Source organism: Triplophysa rosa, linkage group LG14 (genome assembly GCF_024868665.1).
Source record: "Triplophysa rosa linkage group LG14, Trosa_1v2, whole genome shotgun sequence".
Lineage (NCBI taxonomy): Eukaryota > Metazoa > Chordata > Actinopteri > Cypriniformes > Nemacheilidae > Triplophysa > Triplophysa rosa.
In genome coordinates, this window is record NC_079903.1 from 12916999 (window position 1) to 12942846 (window position 25848).

Consider the following 25848-nt stretch of genomic DNA (forward strand, 5'->3'; position numbering starts at 1 on the left):
AGGATTATCACTTTTGCGTGTCTCTGACAAACAAACAAAAAAACGAACCAACTCCAATTCAGTCCACCTAGTTTTAAAAAATAGAAGAATTTTACTGTGCATGTCGAGTAGAAATCTGCCTTTTTGTCATTGTGGGTTTTGCTTAAGACTTTTACAACATTTTAGCAATGTTTTTGTCTACAACTTATTTGTTTGGATTTCATTACTTTTTAATTATGTATACAGATGTCATATTTACATGTTTACTAAGAAGCTTTACCAACCGATAGACAGTTCTAGAATATTAGACCTATTTTTCATTTGCATGACAATCATTTCCATGCAACAGCATGAATAAGAAATGGTACTTACATGAGGACGAGTTCAAATTAATGGACAAAATACAGATGGCCAAAGACAGATCCTCAGCACAGCAGTTCTGCAAATAAAACAATATATGGCACAGTAGCCTGAATACGCTCAGAGTTCATTATACAAGTGAACTCTTCTCAGGTATTGCAGCTGTCCATGTGTAACGAAGAGAGCCAGGACAGAAATAGACATGATCACCTCCCCCAGAAATACAGCATGACCTGTTCATAAATGTGAACATTAATCAAAGCCTCAGAACAAGAGAAAATGCATCTCCATCTCCTGAAGAACATACAGAGCTTGCAAGGCAGCAACTCCTGATGTTTTAGATAAAACGCTAAATCTATAAAGAAAGTAAAAGAAAGACTGACATCATACAGTATAAAAATACAAATCAACATGATTTTATTGACACTTTTATATTAGTCAATAGAGAATGTTTGAATATTAAATGATAGTTCACCCAAAAATGAAAATTCTTTCATCATTTACTCACTCTCATTTTATTCCTAACCTGTATGACTTTCTTTCTTCTGCGGAACACAAAGGAAGATATTTTGAATAACGTTGGTTCAACAACTTGTCGACTTCCATTGTATGAACTCAAACCGCTGAGACATTTAGAAATATAATGGATTTCAGTTCAGCATCAGTACGCACTGGTTGACAGTTATGTTAAGTGGATAGACTGACCCTGGATGGTGTGCGCAGACACACAGTTTGTTTAATCTAAGTGATAAAGGCAAACGGCACACGGCCAATGGAACTTTCTTGAGCATATCAGCACACAGAGACACAGAGTTGTTGTACTGAGAGAGTGATGATAGCCACATCTCCTCCCCAATCTGTTCACAGTCTGTTCTCCCTAGAGGAGTAGAATTTAGAGCTGCGCTGACCAATTGACAAACTGCGTAGAGTTATTGATTGAGCAAGCAACAGAGCTTGAAGTAAAGATAAAACATGCCAGACATACTTGTGCTCCAAAATGCATCAGATTAATTTTAGTTGGGTATTTTCATATATTTTTTTATTTAGGAAAAAATAAGAGTATATTTATTACTGTACATTACTCCTTAAGCAGTCATACCCTTTTCTTCATCATTGTCCGTATGTTTACTGTTTTTTTATTTGTGGGCTGTCCTGGCTGTGGCAGACGGCTGCTCCTCTGATCCGCCGCTGTTTGGTTTATGTTTGCTGGGTGACTGGCTGTTTTCCCGAGCTTGTATTTTGCTGTGAGCTGCTTTTTCTTCACTAAAACCGATTCTCTGGCTTGAGCTGAGTTTAGAAAATCTTTCTTTCATCTCCTTCAGTCTCTGCTCCACCGTACATTTTTGAAGTTCCACCATCATGTGTTGATCCTGCAAATGTGCAGAGAAATCAATGGTTGGCACAGGCCCAAATCATCCTTATCTGTTCCTCTAAAACATGAGTTGAGTCAGGCTGGTTGTTACCTGCAGCGGTTTGTCTAACTTCGGCGTGTTCTTTTCCGGTAGACTGTCAAGCTTTGAGGAGAGCTCCTGGTAAACCTCATCGAGTTTGTTTATTTCTTTCTCCACACATAGCCCCTAAAGGACATGTAGAAAAATCCCAGTTACATGACGGAGAAGAGATACTGTGTACTCTAAAGTGCACACAATGCAAAAGGTATTTTATGGAACTCACTGGGATGGGAATTTTGAGGCTGGATTTTCTCCGCCCTGCATGATACAGTACAATACAATTTACATGACATGGTAGACTAGCTTTTGTATGGAACATTGTGTAATGCAGACAGTAAATAATCTCTCACCTTCTCCATGTCTGTCTTTTAAAGTTGGTTTTAATTCATTCAGGAGCTGTTCCAACTTAAAGTATTTATACACCTTTTGTCTATAAAAAAATATGGTCTCGCTATTAACAAACCATTAACTACGACTTTTTCCCTAATAAACTCTTAATTTGTTGCTTATAAATAGTTAGTAAGGTAGTTGTTAGATTAAGGTATTGGGTAGGATTCGGGATGTAGAGTATGGTCATGCAGAATATGTGCTTTATAAGTACTAATAAACAGCCAATATGCCAATAATAGGCATGCTAATAACAACTAGTTAATAGTGAGAATTGCGCCATATACTGAAGTGTTACCAAAAAAATATATGCAGTATATAGCATGAGCCACTTGGACTACTATTGTGTTTATTTTATTTTTGGATAAGCTATCCTTTAATGTTTCCCAAAATTTGATACAAACCTCTCGGCCAGCATGTGCTCTGCGAAATGAGTTTCAGCAGGTACTTTAACACTGAAGAAGTCCTCCACTATGGTTCCAAAGGCCTCCTGTGTGTCCTCATCCCTCTAACATATGAAGGAAAGCATATTACAACTCCACCTGGACTTCATATGAATGTCAGACTTCAAACATGCATCACCTGCTGCTTCCTCTGGTCCTCGGTGAAGGAGTGATGAAACAGCTGCATGCTTAATGCTGATATGGCCAAATGAAAGGTTTTCATGAATTCAGGAGGTTTTGAGCCTGAAAGGGTAAACTGGCTTTAAAATAAAAGAATATCCACACGAAATAATATTCACACATGTGCATTGATATAAGTAAAATATATAGTAATACACTGTGCAATATAATACGTATTCAATAGCTACTTATTGTGCAAATTTTTAAATGTGTACTCTTGTGTCTTGTAATGGGTAAAGTGTATTGTTAAGTTTATTCAGATATTTTATAACTCCACTACAAAGCAATCATTTAAAACAGATGATATACTGTATATAAGTTATATAAGGGTAGCAGGCTCATCTTACCTGAGGTTATATAGGCCATAGTATGCAAGATAACAGAGATGAACTGGCCAGCGTTTTGAAGTTTACTCTCTAGAATGTACAGGATCTGATTGGCTGTGTCGTAATAAAAGTTTTTATTGCAGTAGGCCAGCAGGTTATCACAGTGAGAGACCGGCACCGTCTTAGCCAACAGCAGCATGACGGGGGGAAAAGCACAGGCTCGGTGCAACAGACGCACAACGTGGCAGCCAAACAGGAAGACTGCAAAATGCTGTGGGGAAAGGTTGTCAAGGGCGACAGGAATCAGGTGTGTCATCTCACTCTCCACCGGGCTGATGATTACTGAAGGAGAAGAAAACAGATGTTTGTCATTACAGCAAGAGAAAACCTCACTGTAAAAATCATTTCAGTATATTATACAGTATAATGAGTAGGCCTATATTTGTCTTAGGAATACATTTTTTAAATAATCTTTTAAAACAATATTTTTTTTACCAGTGGGTTCAGAAACGATTCAAAATACATTCTTCACATTTTTAAAAGGACATTTTTCTTATATAGAAAAATATATAAAATAATATTTTTGTGAAACACTTACATGAGACATTTTTCAAAATCAAAATTTAAAGACAAAATTCAATACCATTTTCCCGTTCCACGTTTTTTCATAATAGTTTAAATTCAACGCTAATTTCTACTGCTGTTGTAGCTCACTGACCGTAAAAGATATTGACTACTGAAATGAATTCAAATGCACAAATGTGTACTAACCTTCCTCTGTACTGGGTGTGTGAACAAGCATCTGGAGTGACTCCTTTATCTCCAGCAGTGTTCTGGATAGAGGCGTCAGACACACAAACTTGGCCAGTTCCTCTTCACTCACGCAGGGGACGGTGCTCCGACCTGAGGTACGGTGGCATGGATATGTATCCATCTTTTCTTTGAGTTCTGTCATGTCTGCAGGGGAAAACTGTTCAATAAGAAGGAAACAAACTGAATGACCAAAATTTCGACGAATCTTCAATGATTTAACAATGTTTTAACTTGAATTTTCAGCTCACTGGAGGGGAAGATTATAATGTCATGATCTAAAAGTAATAATGAGAAAATTAAAAGGGATAGTTCCCCCAAAATAATAATTCTTCCATCATTTATTCACCCTCATGGAATTCACGTGTATATGTGTGGAACACAAAAGAAGATATTTTGAGAAATGTCTCAGTGGTTTTGTGTCCATACAATGGATCTATAAAATATCTTATTTTGTGTTCCACACAAGCAAGAGTCATTCATTTACATAGTTTGTGTCTTCCAGAAAGAATAAAAGTATAATGTACAGGTTCAAAATGACCTGAGGATAAGAAAATTAAGATTTTCATGTATGGACGAACTGTTCCAATAATGTCTTTGAATGACTAACTTGAATGTATCCAGCGTGACGTTCACTTTCTCTGCGGCTGTTTGTAGCCGTGCTGTCCTGTTGCTGTAGGACATCTCCATTCATCCTGAACATGACCGCTTCTAAAGACTTCAGCAAATCTCCCATCAACCCCATCCACGGCTCTGCTGAAATCACACTTAACGTTACACCACACGTACTGGACATGTGACTTCTGAGAATGCATATAATCTTACCATGAGTGCTTTCTTTTCTGACCAGCATTTCATTATCCAGCATATTTTTCAGCTGGTTCATCTTTGAGGGTTCCATATTTTCTAGTGTGTCCTACAAACAAGATGTGCTTATTAGCACAACTTTATAGGAAACTACAAAGACAGTTCTGATCGGATCTATATGTTTTCTGACCCTCAGAGCATCAATCTGCTGACACATGTTCCTGTAGAAGTCTTGCGTATCTTTACGATGCTTTGCCAGCTGGGACGCCAGGTGTAAATTCTGATCTTCTAACTTGTCATACAGCGTTTTCACATTGAACTCCTCAAGCTCCATCAGTGTATTTTTGAAACCTTCACAAGTTAGACAACAGAGTCAACAGAAAAAGTTGGTATTTTTATTGTCTGTCTGACACTTGATTGTCAGTTACCTCCTTTGCACACAGCAGGTTCCTCTGATTCAGCTCCCTCTCCTATCCTTCTGAGACCCAAAGGCTCAGAGCCGTCCATACTGAAAACCAATATAAATCCCACTCAAAAGTGCACAAAAAACGTCTCGGTTACGACTGTAACGTCTGTTCCCTGATGGAGGGAACGAGACGTTGTGTTGAGAGACAGACTGGGGGTTTGATCTTATCATCTCCGAGAGGAATTTTAAAACGCCAATGGGCTTGACGAATGGCACACGCACGCCAGTCCCCGCCCCGTGCATATGGGTATAAAAGGGAGGTGGCGGCGGCCATTCACTCATCTTTTGGGCTGAGGAACCTGAGAGGCATCTCTCGGTCGCAGCAGCAGGTCAGCGAAGCGTTGTGGCATGAAACTCCGAGAGGTCTTCCGCATCTGATGCCAGGAGGTAGCTGTCCGATGCTATGACAGAGAGTTTGTCTTCATCCCTCTGCTGAGTCTGCCCGCTATGGGACGGTCCACCGCGCCCATCGGCGACGAGCCAGGTGAGCGTGCTGGGGTATGGGTGGTCCGCGAAGCCGACGGAACAACATCCATAGGAACCTCCAAATCAACCCCGCTGCTCGCCGAAGCAGTTGACCTCGCTGAAGCGGCAGTCGAACTCGCTTGGGAAGCAGACGGGGTGGCGGCAGCAATCACAAAGAACGTAGCCAGCCGTGACGGCAACACCTTAAACGCCATGTTCGCACATATGGAACATGCCGGATCGACAAATCCTGCCTCAGCATGCTTGAGCCCCAAGCATGTGACGCAGGTGTTGTGCCCGTCTGACTCAGGGATGAGTCTGTCACACCGAAGAACACAGCTGCGAGATATGCTCGCAACTGTGAGGAATTTGCTCTTTTAGATCTGTAGCTCGCTGCCGAGACGCCCATGGGAAGTCTGCTATCGAGAGGGGGAAGTCCGCTATCGAGAGGGGGAAGTCCGCTATCGAGAGGGAGAAGTCCGCTGCTCTGCGTCGTAAATCCAGCAGTCTGGAAGAGTCTAGGAGAATCTCGAAGAGATAAAGCGCTTGACATATATGTCATGCAGGTTCCGAAGAACAAAGGATGAGTGAATGGCCGCCGCCACCTCCATTTATACCCGTATGCACAGGGCGGGGACTGGGGTGCATGTGCCATTCGCCAAGCCCATTGGCTTTTAAAATTCCTCTCAGAGATGATAGGTTCTCATGATCAAACCCCCAGTCTGTCTCTCAACACAACGTCGAGAGACCGACTGAAGGGGAACAGCTTGTACTTAAACAAGTGTTAAAACTAGCGGTATTTGACTTACCAGTCTGTATTATAAACATACTCAATAGGAACCTTGGGTTCACCCAAACTCCGCCATTTGGCTTTCGGCCTCCCCTGAGCTATGAGGTGTGCTCGATTAGGTCTCAAGACAAGGGCAGAAGTTGTCAACACTACAATCAGCAACGCCAGCAGAGATAAACACCCTTCGGAGAAATATAAAATATGACATAGTTACAGTATGTTCTTTGTAAACTCACAGCAAATCCCAACGAGAACTTGGCTTACCTGTGATGATCCCCCAGTCTGGAAGCAGATTTAAACTGTGTTGTTTTATGATGCCATGTCGCACTAGTTGCGCAGGGGTCACGGGTTGGAACGCAGCTGTGGAGGGGCTGCACTCTGAGCCCCACTCACTCACCACCACTATCAGACTCCAGTCGGACACTGCGTTATCCACGAACACATACTTGCCCGGTTCCATGAACACATGTGCAAACCTGATGAGATCAATGGAATCAGATGTAGATTTTGGTAAAAGCGAGGTGGGATCTACACTGTCTATATTCATACCTGGTGGAATTCAGCTGTGTGTGTTTGATGAGATGCTGCAGACGTCTGAAAGCACCAAAGTCCCAGCCAGGGTTACTGCTGAACAGATGATCTTTCTGGTACACTGGGAAGTGGCTGAGCTGGCGGCCTAAAACGTATATAACATCAAAGTCCGTTTAGGGAAGTCTTGTCACTCGGCGGCCATCTTTGCAACGCGCCTCCGGGCAGTTATTACGTAATTCAAACAAGACATGAATGGGAATACTGATATTTCTACAATCGCTGGCTAAAATCCTAATTAAACAACATATTTAAAAACAACATTTACGCATGACGTAAACTGTACCATAACGTTTGTTGACTATGATCAAATTGCGCTTAAAAACAGTATTTTTCATGTTGCTTTAGATACTACGCATGCGCAAACTTCGCTAGGGCAGCCATATGGAGCGTTGCGTTCCTCCCCATTCATTTCAATGGCAGTAACGCATCTTGTTAATATTAATATATTTGATAACATGCATACTACATTTACGTTGTTATTATAAGGTCTGTACAACCTTGATGAACAGGCCAGCTCAGACCAGTATGAATTTCAGACTCAAAACACAAAATATTGTTGCTGTCGGGTGAAAAAACTTTTAAAAAACACTGTACTTTTTAAATAATTAAACACAGTCACAGTACTTTCATTGTTTAAATGTTATAGACAAACATAAAGGGTGACCAATAGTAATGATTCATGAAAGACAATATCCGAGATATGGACATACAAGGTCTCCGCCTGACAGCAGCAATATGTTAGACTTTCTTTACAGCAGTAAAATTATGATTTTGTATTCGACAGTAACAAACCTGTGTGGTTTATAGTGAGCTGAAAGATGAGCATGTCATTCAGGGACAGACAGGCTATAGGATTTGGAATACGTGGAAGATGCCTGAAAATCTCATTTTGATCAGCATCTCTTTTTCTCCTTAAATCTCTCTCCAGAATTTCGACTCGTTCTAGAAGAAAACATAGCAATGTTAAAAGTTCATGTTGGACAATAACACTAAATAATTCATTTGTACAGGCAGATCCTGAGTTGTGGGTTTACAACTGTTAGGCTTAGGCAAAATAATAGAGTTTGGATGTCAGACACACAATGTGAAGAGGGCAAAAACCACAACTGCTGTACCTGTCAGTAAAGAATCAATGAGAAGAAGGTCTTTCAAAATCCATCCAAACACTCCATCAGGCGCAAACTGAACAAAGTGGATCCTGCCAATGTTCTTGACGTGGACGTTAGGTCCTAGTACATTTACCATTTTCTGTTTGAAGAAGGAAACAACTGTGCAATAAGTGCATTGAAATAATTTCATCACGTCAGGAATCTTGAAAAAAAAGTGAGACTAAAGTTGCTTGGCAAGAGGCTTAAACATTGATTCCCCTTGCTATAGAAATTCTCTTTCTAGCACACGCAAACATCATCCAGACACCAGATTTATTAAAGAGAGTCTGGCCCAGAGCTCACCCTGCTCCAGGTCCTGCTTTCATCTGAGCCTTTGATTCTCAGTAGTAGCTGTCCATCATTGAGCAGCCTGGCAGACAGCACGGGCAGTGTGGACAGACATGAGGAGTTACACAGCTCCTCAACGGACACATACCTCTCACAGTGACAGCTGCGTAAAACAAATCTCGCTTTTACTTCACAAAAAAAGACAAATTTACACTTGCAAACAGTAATACAGTATGCAGTATTCAAAAGAATGAACGCACATGCCCATCCCAACATCCAGACTCCCACCATGGGGTCCGCACGTCACGTTACAAGAGTAGGTAGATGGTACAACACACTCCAGCGTAGACGCCAGTCTCACTTGCCCCGCCCAACAGCGCTTCTTCGCCTACACAGTGTATGGTTTTATCACACAAGAAATGGAGCTAAATGGGACACTCTCAAACTGAGTGCACATATCTCACCTCAGGCTGACAGTCAAACTCACTGTCAGCGGTGGAGCTTTTGAAGTCCAGTTCATTATAGAAGACGAACCCTGTTTTACACAAGCACGAGCCATCCGAGTGCTGAAACGCACGGTTCTTACCTATGCATGTGCAAGAGGATGCTCCTATGAAAAGGAAACATGATTTGAGCTGAACGGTGATCGCTTTGAATTGCACTCCATTGAATTGTTATAATGTGGTCTGACCAGCTGCCGAAGTGGACGAGCTCCCGCAAGGGAAACAGGCTCTTTGGGCATGAAGGTGATTGAAGGTGCTCAGTGGACATTTGTGACAATCCTCCTGTGATTCGGCACCAGAACGGTTTCCATATGATCCAGGAGGGCATGGAATAGGTTCTGATGTGCCTTGCGGACAAACGTATCCCACTGGACAGTGCTGACCACTAAAATGGTGTGAGCCTTGGACACAAAATCATACGTACTTAAATTTCCACTTTTAAGTTTGAATGTAACAATTTATGGACAAATGGTCTCATTAATGCTTTACAGAAATGTTCATGTTTTACAAATAAGGCTTAATATTTGTGAAACGCTGCTATTTAAATTGATCAATTAAATTTATTTTAATATTAAGATTTTAGTTCTTTCAAATATGCTTTTTTACATAAGGTTGTAGAAAACTAATTCAGTTTTGACTGGTCACAGATTTTAAACAGCTTGTGTTAAAGCAGCACAATATTGTAGAACAATGCGATAAACGATAACCTAAATAAATAGCTAAATAATGCAATATATGATAAGCAATATGATAACGATTTAAGTTTCTAAAATCAATCTGAAATATAATATAATCAGCATTAACCTAAAACTTTGACTATACAAAATATTTGAAGTATTAAAATCATTCAGTTATGGCAAACCAGTGTAATCTGCACATTTGCATTATTTTGATCATTCGAATATATTGTGCATTCCTAGTTGATTATCTATGAATATAAATGGTCACTGGAGTCCATAATATGTGCTGACCTGGTGGGCAGTGATATCCTGGAGGGCACAGGAGACAGTTAAGGTGAGAGGACAGACTGAGCCGGTAAGTGCCGGCCGCACACATCACACAGCTGCTCTCCTGTGACGTCCTCAACCCTCTGGTGTTCAACGGCATCCAGCCGTCAGCACAGGACAGCATAACAGAGCTGTTGGCTGGGCAGTAATATGGAAAACTACACCTGCCAACATAAACCCCACAGTATCAATCACTGCTGGCCTAGAAATCACATTCAAGTCAATGATACACTTTTGAGTTGGTATAATTTTATAGGCTAGTCTAGATTGGCAAAGGACAAGTTGGACTTACACTTGCTGTGGTGAGCTGTAGGTGTGAGATCTTTCAGGACAAAAGTAACCTGCAGGGCACAGCGTGGGCACACCTGTCTGAGCTCCGCAGTATGAACCAGCTCGGCAGGGGATCTCCATGACTGAACCTGGACAGTGAATCACAATAACACTTCATTCTCAGAAGATCATATTGTCTGAGGGTGTTGCACTGTACAATGCAAATATACGCTACAAACAAAACTGATTCCCAGCCCACCTGTGGGGCATTCGTAAGAAGCTCGGCAAGGGATGCCTGCTGTATTAGCATAGCTTGTGGTGCGAGGGTCTGGGCAGTAGGTTCCAGGAGGACAAAGCTCACAGTGGCTAGCAGAAGCTGCCCCCGGCTGTGCCCTAAAGGTGCCTGCGGGGCAAAGCACTGGGAAACCTGTCCCGCTACACCAATGACCCGGAGGGCAGAGAAAGCTTGAGAAGTCAATGAGTCCTGGAGACAATAAAATAACATCATGTTAATAACTTTGACCATGAGGACCATATAAGGTTGTATTTGGCTATGCTATGCCTACAGCATTTCAGAGACCTGTGGAATTACAGAAGGTGCCAGGAGGGCAGATGAGACAGTCTCCTTTGCTTCCTGCCCCAGGTGTGGGCCTGTAGGTGAAAAGAGGACATTCTCTGGGCCCCGGCCTCCCCTCAGACTCATAATCAGCTATGCCGTCACAATAATAGCCTGGTGGACATATGTGTAGGACTGGGTCACCTGTATGAGGACAGAGAAAAAAATCTTGATTTGTTTGATTCTTTTTATTTTTATCAGATGACTCACTGAACTGGTTCAGATTACTCACTCTCTCACCATAGTTTATGTCCTGTCTAGACTTACCCTCTTTACACCAGTGTGCTGGAGGACAGACTAGACAGTCATGTACATCGCTTCCGCCAGGGGTTTGTCTTATAGTGTTAGCAGGGCAAGTTAAAGGCTCTTCTGTTCCCTCAGGGCAATAAAATCCTACCCAAACAAACAACAGTAAACTCTCAACAATAATACACATTCTACATTGTAAATCTGATACAATCTGACATATTTTCCATATATCAAGTACATAAACCTGATAAACATACCAGCAGGACAGGGTCCAGCACACTGCACACCCCACTCACAATGATCTCTGTTGAGCTGAACGTTACCCTGCGGGGTGAACTCTGAACTGCCAGAGAAGCATATATAACCAGCAGCGCACTGACCTTTGACCTTGCCAACCCTGTGCAATTATCAGACATACATATGTATATAGCACGCTATAATGTAAATATTATAGCATGAAATAATGTATATAACACATACTAAACATGACACTGATTTATGATTCACAGAAGTACCTGCAGAATTTTCCTGGTGGGCAGGGCAAGCACTCTCTCTCCTCCTGCAGACCCACTGCCTCAGGAGGAGTGTGTGTGCCATTGGGACAGGGTTGTGGAATCATAGTGGCTGCAAATGAACCATTGACACCAAAAGTGATGATGCATCATGTGATGAACAAGACGAATGAAAGTGGTTATTGGTCAATATTAGTGATATTTAGAATCTTGCCAGTGTCAAAACTTTAACTGGAAGGTTAAACTGTAATATCATTGCCATAAACTATGTCTATGTCTTAAAGGAACAATTCAACTCAAAATGAAAATTCTGTCATCATTTACTCACTCTCTTGTCATTTCAAACCTTTATGACTTTCTTTCTTCCGCGGAACAAAAAAGTAGATATTTTGAAGGAAGTTGAAGAAACAGCGCTGGTACCCATTCACTTCTATTTAACGGACCCAAAACCAATGCAAGTGAATAGGTGCCAGTTAACAACATTCTTCAAATATTTTCTTTTGGGTTCTGTGGAATAAAGAAAGCCATACATGTTTGAAATCACTTTAAAACAAATATTTAAACCTTATTTTTAGTAGACTCAAATGATTATTTTTATACATTTTAATTTTAACACTTTATTGCCCTATATGACATTATACGTTGTGATGACTAAATCCATTTATAGCATTAATAATATTTGATTTTATAATAGTCAGAGTTTTATTTATTTATTTAATCTATTTATTGATTATTGTAATTTGGATGTCATTTTTATTTTGTAGATATCCACAGCTAGATAGCTGTCATGACAAAGCCTTTGGTTATGTGTGGAGAGAAACATATTATTGTCCTTTTGACAATAATATGCGTTCTCTCCAGTGTCTTGTCATTGGCCCCGCCCCTCTCGTTTCATGTATTGCTTCCCTGCCATGTCTAATGTTTCCCACCTGCCCTCGTTGATTACCCTTCGTTTGTCTTCCCTATAAAATGCCCTCATGTTTCATTGTCCTGTGTTCGGTCATTGTGTGTGGTGTCCTTGCGTTCAGTGTACCCCTGTTCTTGTTTGCCTCCCTAGCCTGCTGTTATTGCCTGTCCCTGCTGTTTTCATGAGTCTAGTAAGTGTCCAGTTTAGTTTCTGTCAAGTGTGGTTATCTTAGTTTAGTGTCGGTTAGTCTTCGTCCTGTTTATCCTGTTATTCTGTTAAACTGTTATCCCCATCGTGGGTCTTTGTTTTATTTCTTTGTTTTGTACTATTAAAATCTGTTTTGTTAACCCCTTCATCCCCGCTGCCTGCATATGGTTTCTTTCCCCCTGAGAATCGTGACAGATAGCACCTGCAGGGCAGTAGGAGTGTGGCGGGCAAGGCCGGGGGTCTCCGATAATTGCCTCCTCACAGTAATAGCCTGGACGACAGGGGATGCAGTTGTCAGAGCCTGGATTAGGCTGGTATTGTCCCGTGGGGCAGGGCAAGGCCAGAGGAGAGCCCAAGGGACAGTAATGACCCTGAGAGAGAATAACCCTGTCAGTCAGGCCCACTAGATTCAGTTACAAATGTACAGAAGTCATGTGAGAACAAAAAAAATGAACTGACCTTGGGGCAGAGGAAGGCGTGGGGGGTGGTGGAGGAGAAGTCTAAAGGGCAGTAGAAGCCTGCAGCACAAGGTCCAGTTGGAGAATCAAGGCCCTCACTGGCACAATAGTGCCCGGCTGGGCAGGGAAGACAACTTTCTATGGAGTAACCCCCTGGGTTTCATTATGAGACAAAACAATATATACTGGTAAACAAAGGAAGAAACTGGTAATAATAAAACACTGATGTAGTTCCAGAGAACATTGGTAGGGCAGCATGTAAATAATTTAATAGAATAACTGAATTTATATGACCCCACACTAAACCCCAAATATTTTATATTTTATTTTTAATTCTGTGTAATGTTATTTGTATGCACCATGGGTCTGAGAGTAACGCAATTTCAATCCTCTATATGTAGGCCTATGTACTGTACATGTGGCAGAATTGACAATAAAGCAGACTTTGACTTTGACTTTAAAGGGGATTCTGTGCATTATTGCTTTGCACAACATCGCAATCGATTGCATTTGATGGTTCATTTACTGTATCCTAATGCTGTATATTGTGCTAAAACTAAACAATTATTCAGTATACTTACAGTATATATAATAAGTGTATATGTATAATAACTGTGCTTCTGAACTGCTTTAACATTTTACTCATAATGTTCAATAGATTAATGTAAAATTGTCTGCACATACCAGTGAGGTTACGAATGGTGCCCGCTGGGCAAGGCAGTGGCATCAAGGTACCAGAAGGGCAAAAGTGACCGTGTGGGCACGGGCCATTTCTGAGATAGCCAGACATATTCAAAGGAGCAGGATATGCAGACCCTCCTTGGCAAAAATAACCCTGCTGGCATTGACCTATGAGATCAAAGCAATCTGAGTTATTTAGCTCCTGTGTATTGTATATAAACCCCTTACCAAATACTTAAGCAATGAATGCTATTTATGAATTAAATAGCAATGAATGACAGCGGACCTTGCGGTTGTGATGAACCAGGTAAACCGCAGTAGAGGCCGGTAGGGCAGGAGACACAGGCAGCAACAGACTGAGCCCTGGTAATCTGACCCATTGTGCCAACCGGGCAGGGCACAGCCATAGCAGTGCCACTAGGACAATAATGACCTGATTGATAACAGACGTAGCAATACAAAATGATGCATAGCAAAGGAAACATCAAATACATATGATGAAATTTTGACAAGATTACTCAGTCAGGACCCATCATGATAATACTGACCCATAGGACATGGTAAAGGCTCCTGTGTGCCAGGGGAAGGACACATTGTACCAGCTGGGCATAAGAGACAGTGGGCAGCCCCAGGTGCATTGCTGTACGTGCCAGGCTCACATGGCACTTCTAGTGGAGCACCAATGGGACAGCTATGTCCGCTGGGGCAGATGTAACCTCGTAGTCCATCGACTGGTCGAGCACTATGGCTACCATTGATACACACATATCTGTATGAAGACAGAGCTTTTAGTTTTAGAATCAAGTTGGGTCAATTTGTGTTTAATATGTTCCGCTGTGTGATTCTAATGGAGTTTTAGAAAAGTGTTTTTTAATTCCTCAAATGTGCATTAAACCCACTTAAAATATGAAATGCTCTAAAGTAAAAGCATAAATGTTCAAAGTGGATTCAAATGGATTTAAAAGTCTAGTTTTTAATGCCATTTCTCTTCTCATCTGCACTTACTTTATGTAACTTTTCAATTTCTGTAACAGGCAATGTCAATTACAATTTCATGTGTAATGGACCATTAATCGCTAACATCTGAAGTAATACAAATGTATCCACTAAGATCGATTAGCAGCACATAAACGCAGCGGGCTGGCTGAACTCAAGTGGGTGTAGGTGTATGGCTGTCAGATGACTCTATATGATTACCCAGCATCACACAGAGCTGCTTCTGAGGGATGGACCATTGCAGGCTCCTCACAGAAGAACCCAGGAGGACACGGCTGGCACTGCTCCGCCACACTTAACCCTGGGGAGCTAGAGAAGGTTCCCGCAGGGCATGGGAGAGGCGAGCCGATACCAGTTGGACAATAATGACCAGCTGGGCACATGTTGTTGCCTGTAGATTTATTCTGTAAATCACACATTGTAAATGAGTTTAACCTTCAGTGAACAAATAATATGTGCCAGATAAAGAGTAAGTCTATGTGTTAAAAAACAAGCATGCCCCTTGATATTTTTGCTATGAAAATGATCTGGAAAATAAAGAAACCACATACACAACGGTTATAATTCTGCAACCTAGCATTTAATTCAATTTCATTGCTATTCTTCCAAAAGAATAGTCCAAATTTGCAGTTTTTCAGGAAATGGAAAAAAACTGTACTTTTTAAATGATTAAATATTGTGCTGTCAAAGTTTACAAGCACTTTTTAATACTTACTTTTGGCTAAAAATTTGCAAAAACCCAGTGACAAACAAAAAGGTGACCAATCTTAATGATTTATGGCAAAAAATAAAACCCTAAAATATGGAGACACAAGGTTTCAGAAGGACAGCGACAATTTGTCACTTTTGTTAATGCCTCTCATGTTATTATAACCCTAGCTTCTTCTGCAGAATAAAATGTAAATCAGAAAGATAACATTGTTTCTGGAAGGGTCCCTAAATAACAAGGTATACCTCGTTTCCAGTGCCATTGGGACTGGTGGAACCTGAGGGACAGTGATACCCATCCTGGCAACTCCCTGTAGGCTCTGAGAGACCATGATTAGCACAGAACTTGCCTATAACATAAAAATCAGTGGCGAGTAGATAATTTCAACATTTTCCCCAAGCTGTGTGATATTTTTTCATGACAACATAGGGAACAGTTGTCAGTATTACCTGAAGGACATGGCAGACATTCTTCAGAACTGACTGCACCAGAAATAGGCTGCACTGTTCCTGGAGGGCATGGGAACTGAGTGCCCTGTGATGTACCTGAGGGACAGAAATGCCCTGGTGGACAAGGAAGAGGCTCTGCCACTCCTTCCCCTGCATTTTTAAGGAACAGGATATATTGTTATAGATTTATAACAAAAGTCGAAGTTTTAGTAGTCAAATCTGTACCAGCAAAACTGTTGACAGTGAAAGCTGTTTCATTTGAAGTAAAGCTACACAAGTTTTAAAAATACAGTAAACAGTAAATAAACAGTAAATTAATACACTGTATTGTAAATTCAAAACCAAAATTATTATTTAATAAACATCTACTTTTTTGTGTTAAAATACTGTACATAATTAAAGGTTTAGTGTGAAATTAGGTTGTATAACAGTCTTATGCAAGCTGTTCTTCAGCCAGTTTGCTTCAAAACTGTTTACCAACTGGTAACAACATTTTTAAATACTTTTTTTGTTCCTCAAGAAAAACAAGTAGATGATAGAAAGACTGACAGAAACACAAACTCACCCTGACAGTAGAAGCCTGCTGGACACGGCTCACAGTTTTCTCTCTGGCTGTTGCCCATGATTGAGCTGAAAGTGCCTGAAGTGCAGGCCAGAGGCTTTGGGGTGCCTGTGGGGCAATAGAAGCCAGCAGGACAGAGACTCTGCTCTGGGCTGCTGGAGCCCCAGTCACAGTAATAGCCTGCTGAACATTCACCTATACAGCAATTAGATAACATAAGACGACAACCCCTGAACATCTCTGGCATTTATCAGTGCTTTTTAAAAGGACAGTTCACCCAAAAATAAAAATTCATAATTTCCTCGCCCTCGAGTTCCAAATCTGTATAAATTTGTTTGATCTGATGATCACAGAAAAAGTTATTTGGAAGAATGCTTGTTACCAAACAGTTCATGGCCACCATTGACTACCATGGTAGGAAAAATACAATGGTAGTCAATAGTGCCCCAGAACTGTTTGCTTTCCTACATTCTTCAAAATATCTTCTTTTGTGTTCAACAGAACAAATACATTTATAAAGCATTTTTTCTTACAATGGTAGTCAATGGTGGCCAAGAACTGTTTGGTTACAAGCATTCTTCCAGATATCTTTCTCTGTGTTCATAAGAACAAAGAAATGTATAACAACTCGAGGGCGAGGAAATAAGACAAAATTTTCATTTTTGGGTGAACTGTTCCTTTAAAGTTATTGTTACGCTATTATCTTAATGCCATGTGAAAGGGAATTCGAAAGGGGCTAAACCGCTCCTTCACACAACACCTGCTCTTAGTCCTAGAAGGCAGTGTGCCCCTGGTGGACACAAGGTGCCAGTGCTATTGTCAGTTGGGTTGGGAACTGTGGCCTGAATAAAACAGAGAAATCCAGGAGCGCAGGGTCCAGACGGTTTAGAGAGTCCATCCGAGCCGCAGAAATAGCCCATAGGACACACTAAGCACTGCTCTGTAAAGAAATACAAGTAGGGTGAAAGAAAAATAGCTTTTTGCAATTGTCATGAGATCAAAATGCCCACAGCCTTAAAGGAGCAATGTGGAGATTTTAGCGGCATCTAGTGGTGACGTTGCTAATTGCAACCAACGGCTCACTCCACCCCTCACTTTCTTAGTACTATGGTGGCTGACACAGGACAAAGATGTCGTCATGTTTCCACTTCTTTGCCGAAGGAGATAACAAATTTACAAATGTGCTCTGTAGCAGTTGTCCGTTTAGGGCTACTGTAGAAACAACATGACCAATTCCATGTAAGGGGACCCGCGTGTATGTAGATCAAAATAGCTCATTCTAAGGTAATAAATACATAACGCTTAATTATGTAAGCGATTTATACACCTCTGAAGACATAGTTATGTATATTATATTGCATTTCTGTCAATAGATCTTCAGAATGAATAAATGTCATGTTGATTATAAAACGTATATTTTAATTAAGGAGAAAATAAATTACCTGCTGACACAAGGCCTACAGAATCACTGTATGTTCCTTTAGGACAAGGAACTGGGTTTCCAGGTTGAGTTTCATTGGGGCAGAAAAAGCCTTCAGGACAGATGAGAGGTGTGCTGACCCCAGTAAAGTCCTGTGTGAAGCTGATGCAGTGGAATCCAGGAGGACAGGGTTTACATTCCCTTTGCCCTCGCTGATCCTGGAACTGCCCTGTGGTCGAACAACACAATAAGGTCCATCCTCCTATGAGAAGCGCTCTACCAAACAAGTGCAGAATTAATTTGACTAATAAATGCTGGTGGCCGAATGCAGCATTACCCTGCAGGCACCGAACAAAGATTTCCAGAATAGATCATTACCTCCAGGGCAAGGCATGCAGTCCTCTGCACCCTTTCCCCCAGTATCAGAGCGCTGGCTGCCCACTGCACAGGGGGTTGGCACAGCGCTCCCAATCTCACAATAGTGACCTGGAGGGCAAACATCGCCAAACACGGCTGATACAGGAGCTGCGGTTGGAGATCCCCCACTGCAATAAAACCCTGTAAAAAAAGAAAAGCAAACATGAAACAAACAAGAGTTCCTGTCAGGGATTAAAAAATGTCTGGAAAAAAGTAAACAATGAGATGCTAACCTGGTAAGCAGGGTCCACTGACTGATGTCAGGCCTGGCACTGAGCAGTAAAACCCTGGTGTGCAGTTTTGGCACTGACCAAGGTTGGACAGTTGAAGCTGATTGCTATAAAAAAATGTCAGTTTTACATTGAAAAAAATCTGTTTTACATTTAATTTATAGATTTAAAAGATCAAATTATGGTGATCAGCTCTCATTTGTTATTGTGTTTTTATGTCTCACCTAAATGTGCCCTTAGGACAAGGTACAGGAGCAAAACTTCCAGCAGCACAGTAAGAACCAGAGGGGCAAGGCATTCCAGTCTCATTATCGGTTGGTGATGGAACCGATACGCCTCCAAAACACAAGAAACCTGCACTGCAAGGGCCAGTCGGGGAAACATTTCCTGGACAGATAAATAAATATCAACTGCAAAAACAAATGCCCAGGCAAGATTAACATGCTCTCTCTAGGGACAATAATCATTTGTCATACCTGACCCCATACAATAGGTCCCAGGGTCACACAGAGTGCATTCAGAAGACTGAGCCAATTCAGACTGGTTCCCATAACTCCCAGATGGACATGGATGTTGATTGGCTGCCCCAACTGGACAGTAAAAGCCAGGCTGACATTGGATTGGGTATATCATAGCTAGAATAAGAAAATATCCATAAGCAAACACATATCGAAAACTGTTTGGTAATTTATTGAAACATTACGCTTACCTTTCTCGGGGCAAAAAAAGCGGGAAGGGCACAGCTCACATTTGTGTTGGCCTATACTGGGCTGGACACTACCTGGGAAACACGGCCTCTGCATTACACTTCCCTAAAAGCAGCAATGATGTTAGTCAAAGTTGTATGAAGCCCACACTGCAATTCTTACACATTTATAAATGTAGTGTGAGAGATGGTGACAGAAATTTCATAAATTAGTAAATGCAGCATTACATTTCATGTAAGAACAATTCTGAAAAATAATTTATGAAAAAAATGTCATGTTTCAATATTTCATGTTGATAATAATGTTTGCATTGACCGTTGCATAAAAGTAATTTAAACATTTTAATAGGTTTATTAACTAACTTATATTTCTTAATCATTTTGTTACTAGAAATTGATCTCTAGTCTAAATCGTATAGAAGTACAACTTTAATTACTTATGTCTGTTCATAATAACGTTTATAGGGGGCGCTTTTGCCATTTTCCTCATTTGAGTTTCACGTGAAAAATAAAATATATTCTGTATGATCAACTTTTTGTTTAGGCCTATATAGTTAGCAACAAATGTGTTTTTAATATGTTTATAGTGCTAAATGGTGCAAATATATACAGTATATATTTGTAATATTAGCATTATTATTTCAGAATACACATGCTAAATTTAAACAGACAAGACTACCTTTCTTATGCTTATGTTTAGAGCTTATCTGTTTTAAGGTACAGTGTTTATTTGCATACGTACACATTCCTGAATGCTAATCTGATTATGATTTGTTCAGTTTTTGTCAAAAGAAAATAGGTTAAAAAAGATAATGGAGGACAAAAGTGGCAATAGTATTAAACTTGCCTGACAGAAATGCTAATGTTGCTAACAAATAATAATGGACATAAGGGCTGTTAAAAGAATGCCAAACAACCAAGTGTGATTTTATAAAAACATTGATTATTGTTTTTGCTATGATTGTCTGAAACATGAGCTTCTTCTCAGGGTAGCAACTCTTACCCTTTCACAGAAGTGACCTGCATCACACACATACTCTGGTGGTCTGGATGATTTCTGTCCTCCAGGGCAGTAAAATCCCTCTGAACACAAACCTGAGGGTTCTGTAAGGCCTATCTGCTCACAGAAATATCCAGGTGGACACTGTTGGCAGTCCTCTACACTCGATCCCCCAGCAGAGTCTGTTGGGTATTATACAGTGAAAATACTGGAAAAGCTTTGAACCATAAAGGTAAAGCATAAAGTGACTTGCCCTTTACAGAATGATTGAGAGAAATATCTTTAAAAGCTTTTTAGTTGGTTAATGGACAGCAAAATGACTATAAATAGACAATAAAGACATAGACTTGAGGTCAAATGACACCAAACATTCTTTAATAGACTGCAATAGGATTATAAATGGCATTTGCAGATGTTTATGTCATCATGATGAAATGCCGATAGACATTTGAGCCTCTCTGTATAAGATCCACATCCCATATAGTTTCTGGTAGTGTAAGTTTACTTACTTCTTAGGGTCCCTTCCGGGCAGGGCAGGGCTAATGGTGTGCCTCGGGGACAGCAGTGTCCAGGAGGACAGAGCACAGCATTGGGATCTGAAGAGCCTGTGGGACAGTAGAATCCCGGAAAGCATAGACCCACAGGGATGTGCAGTCCACTCTCGTTACAATAAAATCCTGCATCACATGGCTGAGGAAGCGATGAACCCACAGGACAATAAGATCCTGCAGAGGAGATTCACTGAGGTTTAGATTTTAAGTTGAGTGCCAATGCCAATATATGATTTTTGCTTGCAAAACCCCATAAAAATATATTTAAGTATTAAGTAAAAATGTACATTGTTTACCTATGGGACAAACGTCTCCTTTAAAGCCAGCACATGTTTGCGTGATATGCTGTGGAGATTCTCTATAAAGTTCAGATTGTGCTTCATCGGACATAGGCCTGAGATCCAGAGCACTCCACACATCCACAGCATCTACTTGAATAAAGTGTCAAGCAGTCTTAACATACTCATCACATGAATGCAGTGGGAATCATAAATGAAAACATACCAGGAGTGTGAATTGAGCAGGTTAAGTTGTGCTTCTTATGACAAAGCTCATACTTCTGGAGGAGTGGCACTGGTATGAGGTCACAAAAGCAGTTTTGCTGAGAGGGCGTGGCCTGGGGCGCTGCAGTATGCGCACCTCCAATGCAATAGTGGCCAGGAGCGCAAAAACCTGCGCGAGAAGATAACAGTGAAACATTACCTTCAAGATCATTTATGTGATTTATTAAGCAACTTCCTATCACTCGATGCAAATTTGAGTGCCTGTCAAAATTTACGCATAGGATGTCTATTAGACAACATTGCGTGTTTCACTAGCAAAACTTTATTGTGAAGAGTAAGTGTGAAAGATTTTTTTAAACCCTACGATTGATCTAACCTGAAGGCTTAGAGGATCCCGGCGCAGAGCAATATCTACTTGGAGGGCAAGGGGTGCAGTCATTAAAAGAGGTGCCACCCTTGTCTGTAAAAATGAACCCGACAGGACAGGGTAAAGGAACACCGCTCTGCTCGGGGCAGTAATATCCTGCTGGGCAGATGTCCCCATACATCTGTGAGACTGGGGTAGGCTCCGTGGCTCCAGATAAACAGAAATGACCTTTAAGATAAATAACAGGTTTTAAAGACACGCCGCTAGAACAGACTAATGGGAATTTCTGATCTCTGTGCAGGTGACCTGCAGAGCAAACTCCTGAAGGCCTGGTTAGCCCGCTGACGTTACAGTAGAACCCAGGAGGACATGGAGCGCAGTCCAGCTGAGAGGCCAAGCCCTCAATCATACTCAAAGTACCTGCAGGACAGGGCAAGGGGGTGGAGCTACCCTCCAAACAGTAGAACCCTAATGGATTAAAAACCATGTACAGTATATTAGTAACATACAAAACAAATACTACAGCAGGTTTTACCTATTCACTTATATATTAGACATGGCCAGATTTTAGAATATAATGTTTACCTGCTGGGCACGGTTGACAGGAAGCCTGGAACGGCAGAGGCTGATTAGTACCAGGTGGACAGATGGTGGGTTCGACAGTGCCATACGGACAAGCGTAACCAGGAGGACACTGACGGTCTAAGCAGACAGACCGTAAAGGTAAAGGAATGGCAGTATATACATAGGCTACGTCTAGACAGCTGATGGCAACTGTGCTGAATAATTCAGACAGCACTAGGGCAAGCCTGTGGAGATGCTGTGGCTAGTCAGAAAGATAAATGGCAGGAAGTAGACTGCTTCTGTCTATTTGTGGCTACTCTGTAAATACAGTACCTCAGTTGCCCACAGTGGACAATATGGATTTCTGCTACGTCAGTGTTGTATATTACCAGGATGATGTCCTGTTACAGAACCAGCCGGACAGAACCAGCCCTCAGGACACAGGAGCTCTACCGAGATCTGGCCCCAGTCCGGGCAGTATGATCCAGGGGTACAGAGATGGCAGTCTGTCTCAGATGTAGCGCCGCATCGGCCCAGGAAGGTACCTGTGAAACATTGACAGTTAATTTGGTTGAACACAGATGAGAAATGGTCATACATTGTGTAGTATTTTGCTAAATTTAGGCTTCATTTTAATGTTAGTTGTACTTTGGTAAAGCCAATTGAAGGTGCACTTTAGTGATTTATCTTCATTACATTATACTGTATATCTTTTTATATTGAAATGTTATAAACTTATGTAAAGATTATTAAGAATTTCCTGATGCTAGGAGCCAATACTATAATATCTGCCTTCAAACTGAGTCAGTGAAAGGCAGCTTTAATAGTTTTTTGTACTTCCCCCGATGACTTTTTATGCCAAAACTTTAAATTATTTATTGATTTGAATACATTTTTCTCCCAAGAAAACCAAAACTCATTATACACTGGACAACTTTTGAATTAAAACTACTCCTCCACTACTCCACTACTCCTCTTGTTTGGCTTTACCTGGAGGGCACGGTTCTGGCTGTGTACTCCCAGTGGGGCAATAGTGCCCTGCAGGACAGACACCCCCAATGAACTCAATCCGAGGATGACTATTCTCCACCGAATGAATTGTCCCAGACACTTCACATCCTAAAACACATTCAAATAATGATCCTCATGATGCTTTGACCCGTGACCTTGTAAATGGTCAATCACTGAGGTGGGTGGAGTCAGTTACCAGATTTATTGTAGTTTTGAGGTGTAGGGGAGTGTGACCTTAGAGTACAATAGTATCCTGCACTACAAGGGCCAGAGGGTGAACTCAGTCCAGGTTCTCCGCAGTACTGCCCTGGCGTACACAACTGGCACATCTGTACAGATGCTGCACCTATTGAAACATCTGTGATATTAGTGCTTCATTCACTTTTTAACAGCATGAGTATGATTTTACATATGCTACTTTGATTAAAAGAAGACCTTCTAATGAACCAAATGTGCCCGGAGGACAGGGCTCCATATGCCTGGTACCCCCCGGGCAGTTGAAGCCAGCTGTGCATCTGCTTCCTGTGGAATCTCCAACTGGCTCTGATAGCGAGGCACCCTGGATACACACAAAACTGCAAAATCCAAGAGATTAACATTGTATTCGACAGGGTGCAAACGTTGCAGAAGTGGAGGGAACTAATGAGCTCAATCACCCTGGAGAACAGTCACCCGTTGGGGCATCCAGGCCAGAGGAGCTGCAGTATTTACCAGGGGGGCAGGGGACACACTGGTTCACCCTGGACAGGCCTAACTGACCGTTAAAAGTGCCCACAGGACAGGGGAAGCTCATTCCTGACTCTGCGCCTGTTGAAAGTACATTAAATATAGAGCGAGAAAGCTTATAGTTCCTCATCATGTTGTCAGAGAAATTTTGACAGTACCTGGAGGGCAGTAATATCCCTTAGGACAAGGTACAGGTGTGGAGGTTCCGCCTATCTCTGTGTCCAAACTGGCACAAAAAAATCCTGCAGGACACACAGAACATTCCGCCTGGAATGGAAATAAAATAATGAAATAATTAACAGAATAAAAATTAATAATAATAATAAATACATTTTATACATTACATTTTGTCTGATGGACATTTTGTGCTAAATATGTTCAAATAAAGTTTGTTAAACAGGAGATCACACTTCCTTCTATACCAACCTGCCCCTGTAAATTCTGATAAGTCCCAAGGGGACACGAGATCGGCACGGTGCTGCCAGTTGGACACATATGCCCAGATAAGCAGATGTAATTGACAGGCTGGCTGGAATTTTGACCCTGTGGGCAGTAGTAGCCCATCTGACACACATGAGAAGGAGAGGAGAGCCCCCTGCTGGAACAAGCAAATCCTACATGGAAAAAAACATCCACAGATTAGCAATGCGTGAGAAAAAAATCATCATTCAATGTGACATTTGACATTTATTAAAGAAAAGCACTGACCTGCAGGGCAGGGCAGACAGTCATCCCGCTTAGTGTTCCTGCTGCTGTTGCTATAATGGCCCAGTGGACACGGTTCAGGAGATGAGGACCCCAAGGGACAGTAGTATCCCTGAGGACATCTGCCACCTGTTTCTCCATCCAAAGGTGCAGAGGATACAGCTTTTGAAAGACAAAAGTATCCAGCTGCACATGGTCCAGACACAGCACTTTGTCCAGGAGACTCACAGAAAAATCCTGCAAAGTTTGGTAGATTTTTTCATAGCTGAGTTTTGACAGATGTTGAAAGCACTAGGGAGAGGAACTCAAATGCTGTGAAAAAAGGCCAGTATCATCCACCTTGTGAGAATAACAGATATAACAGCATATAACTGAAAAGACCTGATAGCAGTTCAGTTGCTTGCAGAAATTGTACCTGGAGGGCAGGGTAAACAGTTTTCATGGCTGGACATCCTTGTGTGAGGATTAAAAGTCCCAGTTGGACATGGGTGCTGATTTTGTTGATGGGTGCCTATAGGACAATAATGGCCCATTGGGCACTCAATGCCCTCACTGAAGGAACCATTGGCAGGACAAAAGTAACTGCCCCAGTAAACAGAAATGTTACAACATTAGAATCGAAAAGGATAGTATAGTGCACATGCAAACTAGAACACAATTATTAGTGAATGAGAACAGTTTACTTTTAACCCAAAGTAATGGGTTAAATTAAATTTCTGTCGTCATTTACTCAACCTCTTGTCATTTCAAACCTGTATGACTTTCTTCTGCAGAACACAAAAAATATATATTTTGAAGAATGTTGGTAACAGAACAAGGCAGTTCCCATTGACTTGCATTGGTTTTGGGTCCATACAATAGAAGTGAATGGGCACCAGCGTTGTCCGTTACCAACATTCTTTATAATATCTTCCTTTGTGTTCTGAGTAAGAAAGAAAGTCATACAGGTTTCAAATGACAAGAGGTTGAGTAAATGATGACAGAAATGGCATTTTTGGGCGAACTATCACTTTAAACGTTAAATGCTCTTA

General features: G+C 41.3%; 1 protein-coding gene across 1 annotated transcript; it reads right to left on the minus strand.

The window, feature by feature from the left end:
- Positions 1–820: 820 nt before the first annotated feature.
- Positions 821–25373, minus strand: si:ch211-286b4.4 (zonadhesin). The gene is made up of 60 exons (XM_057351983.1): positions 25233–25373; positions 24821–25054; positions 24539–24726; positions 24271–24379; positions 24043–24193; positions 23822–23961; positions 23583–23732; positions 23366–23494; positions 22765–22920; positions 22397–22513; positions 22118–22279; positions 21821–22039; positions 21446–21613; positions 21238–21369; positions 20900–21115; positions 20394–20572; positions 19394–19496; positions 19161–19319; positions 18909–19071; positions 18688–18791; positions 18416–18595; positions 18060–18266; positions 17378–17557; positions 16621–16812; positions 16056–16205; positions 15852–15955; positions 15099–15301; positions 14450–14670; positions 14188–14334; positions 13905–14069; positions 13222–13373; positions 12965–13133; positions 11652–11760; positions 11394–11533; positions 11155–11280; positions 10852–11031; positions 10531–10755; positions 10294–10420; positions 9966–10165; positions 9183–9395; positions 8956–9101; positions 8752–8879; positions 8507–8654; positions 8171–8303; positions 7848–7997; positions 7014–7140; positions 6729–6940; positions 6484–6646; positions 5172–5251; positions 4934–5094; positions 4762–4852; positions 4547–4692; positions 3898–4096; positions 3148–3468; positions 2760–2863; positions 2582–2685; positions 2141–2220; positions 2014–2048; positions 1803–1916; positions 821–1709 (listed from the first exon to the last, which is right to left on the minus strand). The coding sequence occupies exons 1-60, from the start codon at positions 25348–25350 to the stop codon at positions 1476–1478; spliced, it is 9363 nt and encodes a 3120-aa protein (XP_057207966.1). The 5' UTR covers positions 25351–25373; the 3' UTR covers positions 821–1475.
- Positions 25374–25848: the final 475 nt, after the last annotated feature.

What these genes read in the sequence shown, in the direction of transcription:
- si:ch211-286b4.4 (XM_057351983.1), bottom strand. Translation starts at nt 25,350, where the DNA reads ATGGGCCATTATTGTCCTATAGGCACCCATCAACAAAATCAGCACCCA. An exon ending in AGCAGGCTTCTACTGTCAGG is followed by an intron (nt 16,206 to 16,620) that starts GTGAGTTTGTGT and finishes TTAAAAATGCAG; the next exon opens with GGGAAGGAGTGGCAGAGCCT. An exon ending in CACCTTCTGTAATTCCACAG is followed by an intron (nt 10,756 to 10,851) that starts GTCTCTGAAATG and finishes TATTGTCTCCAG; the next exon opens with GACTCATTGACTTCTCAAGC.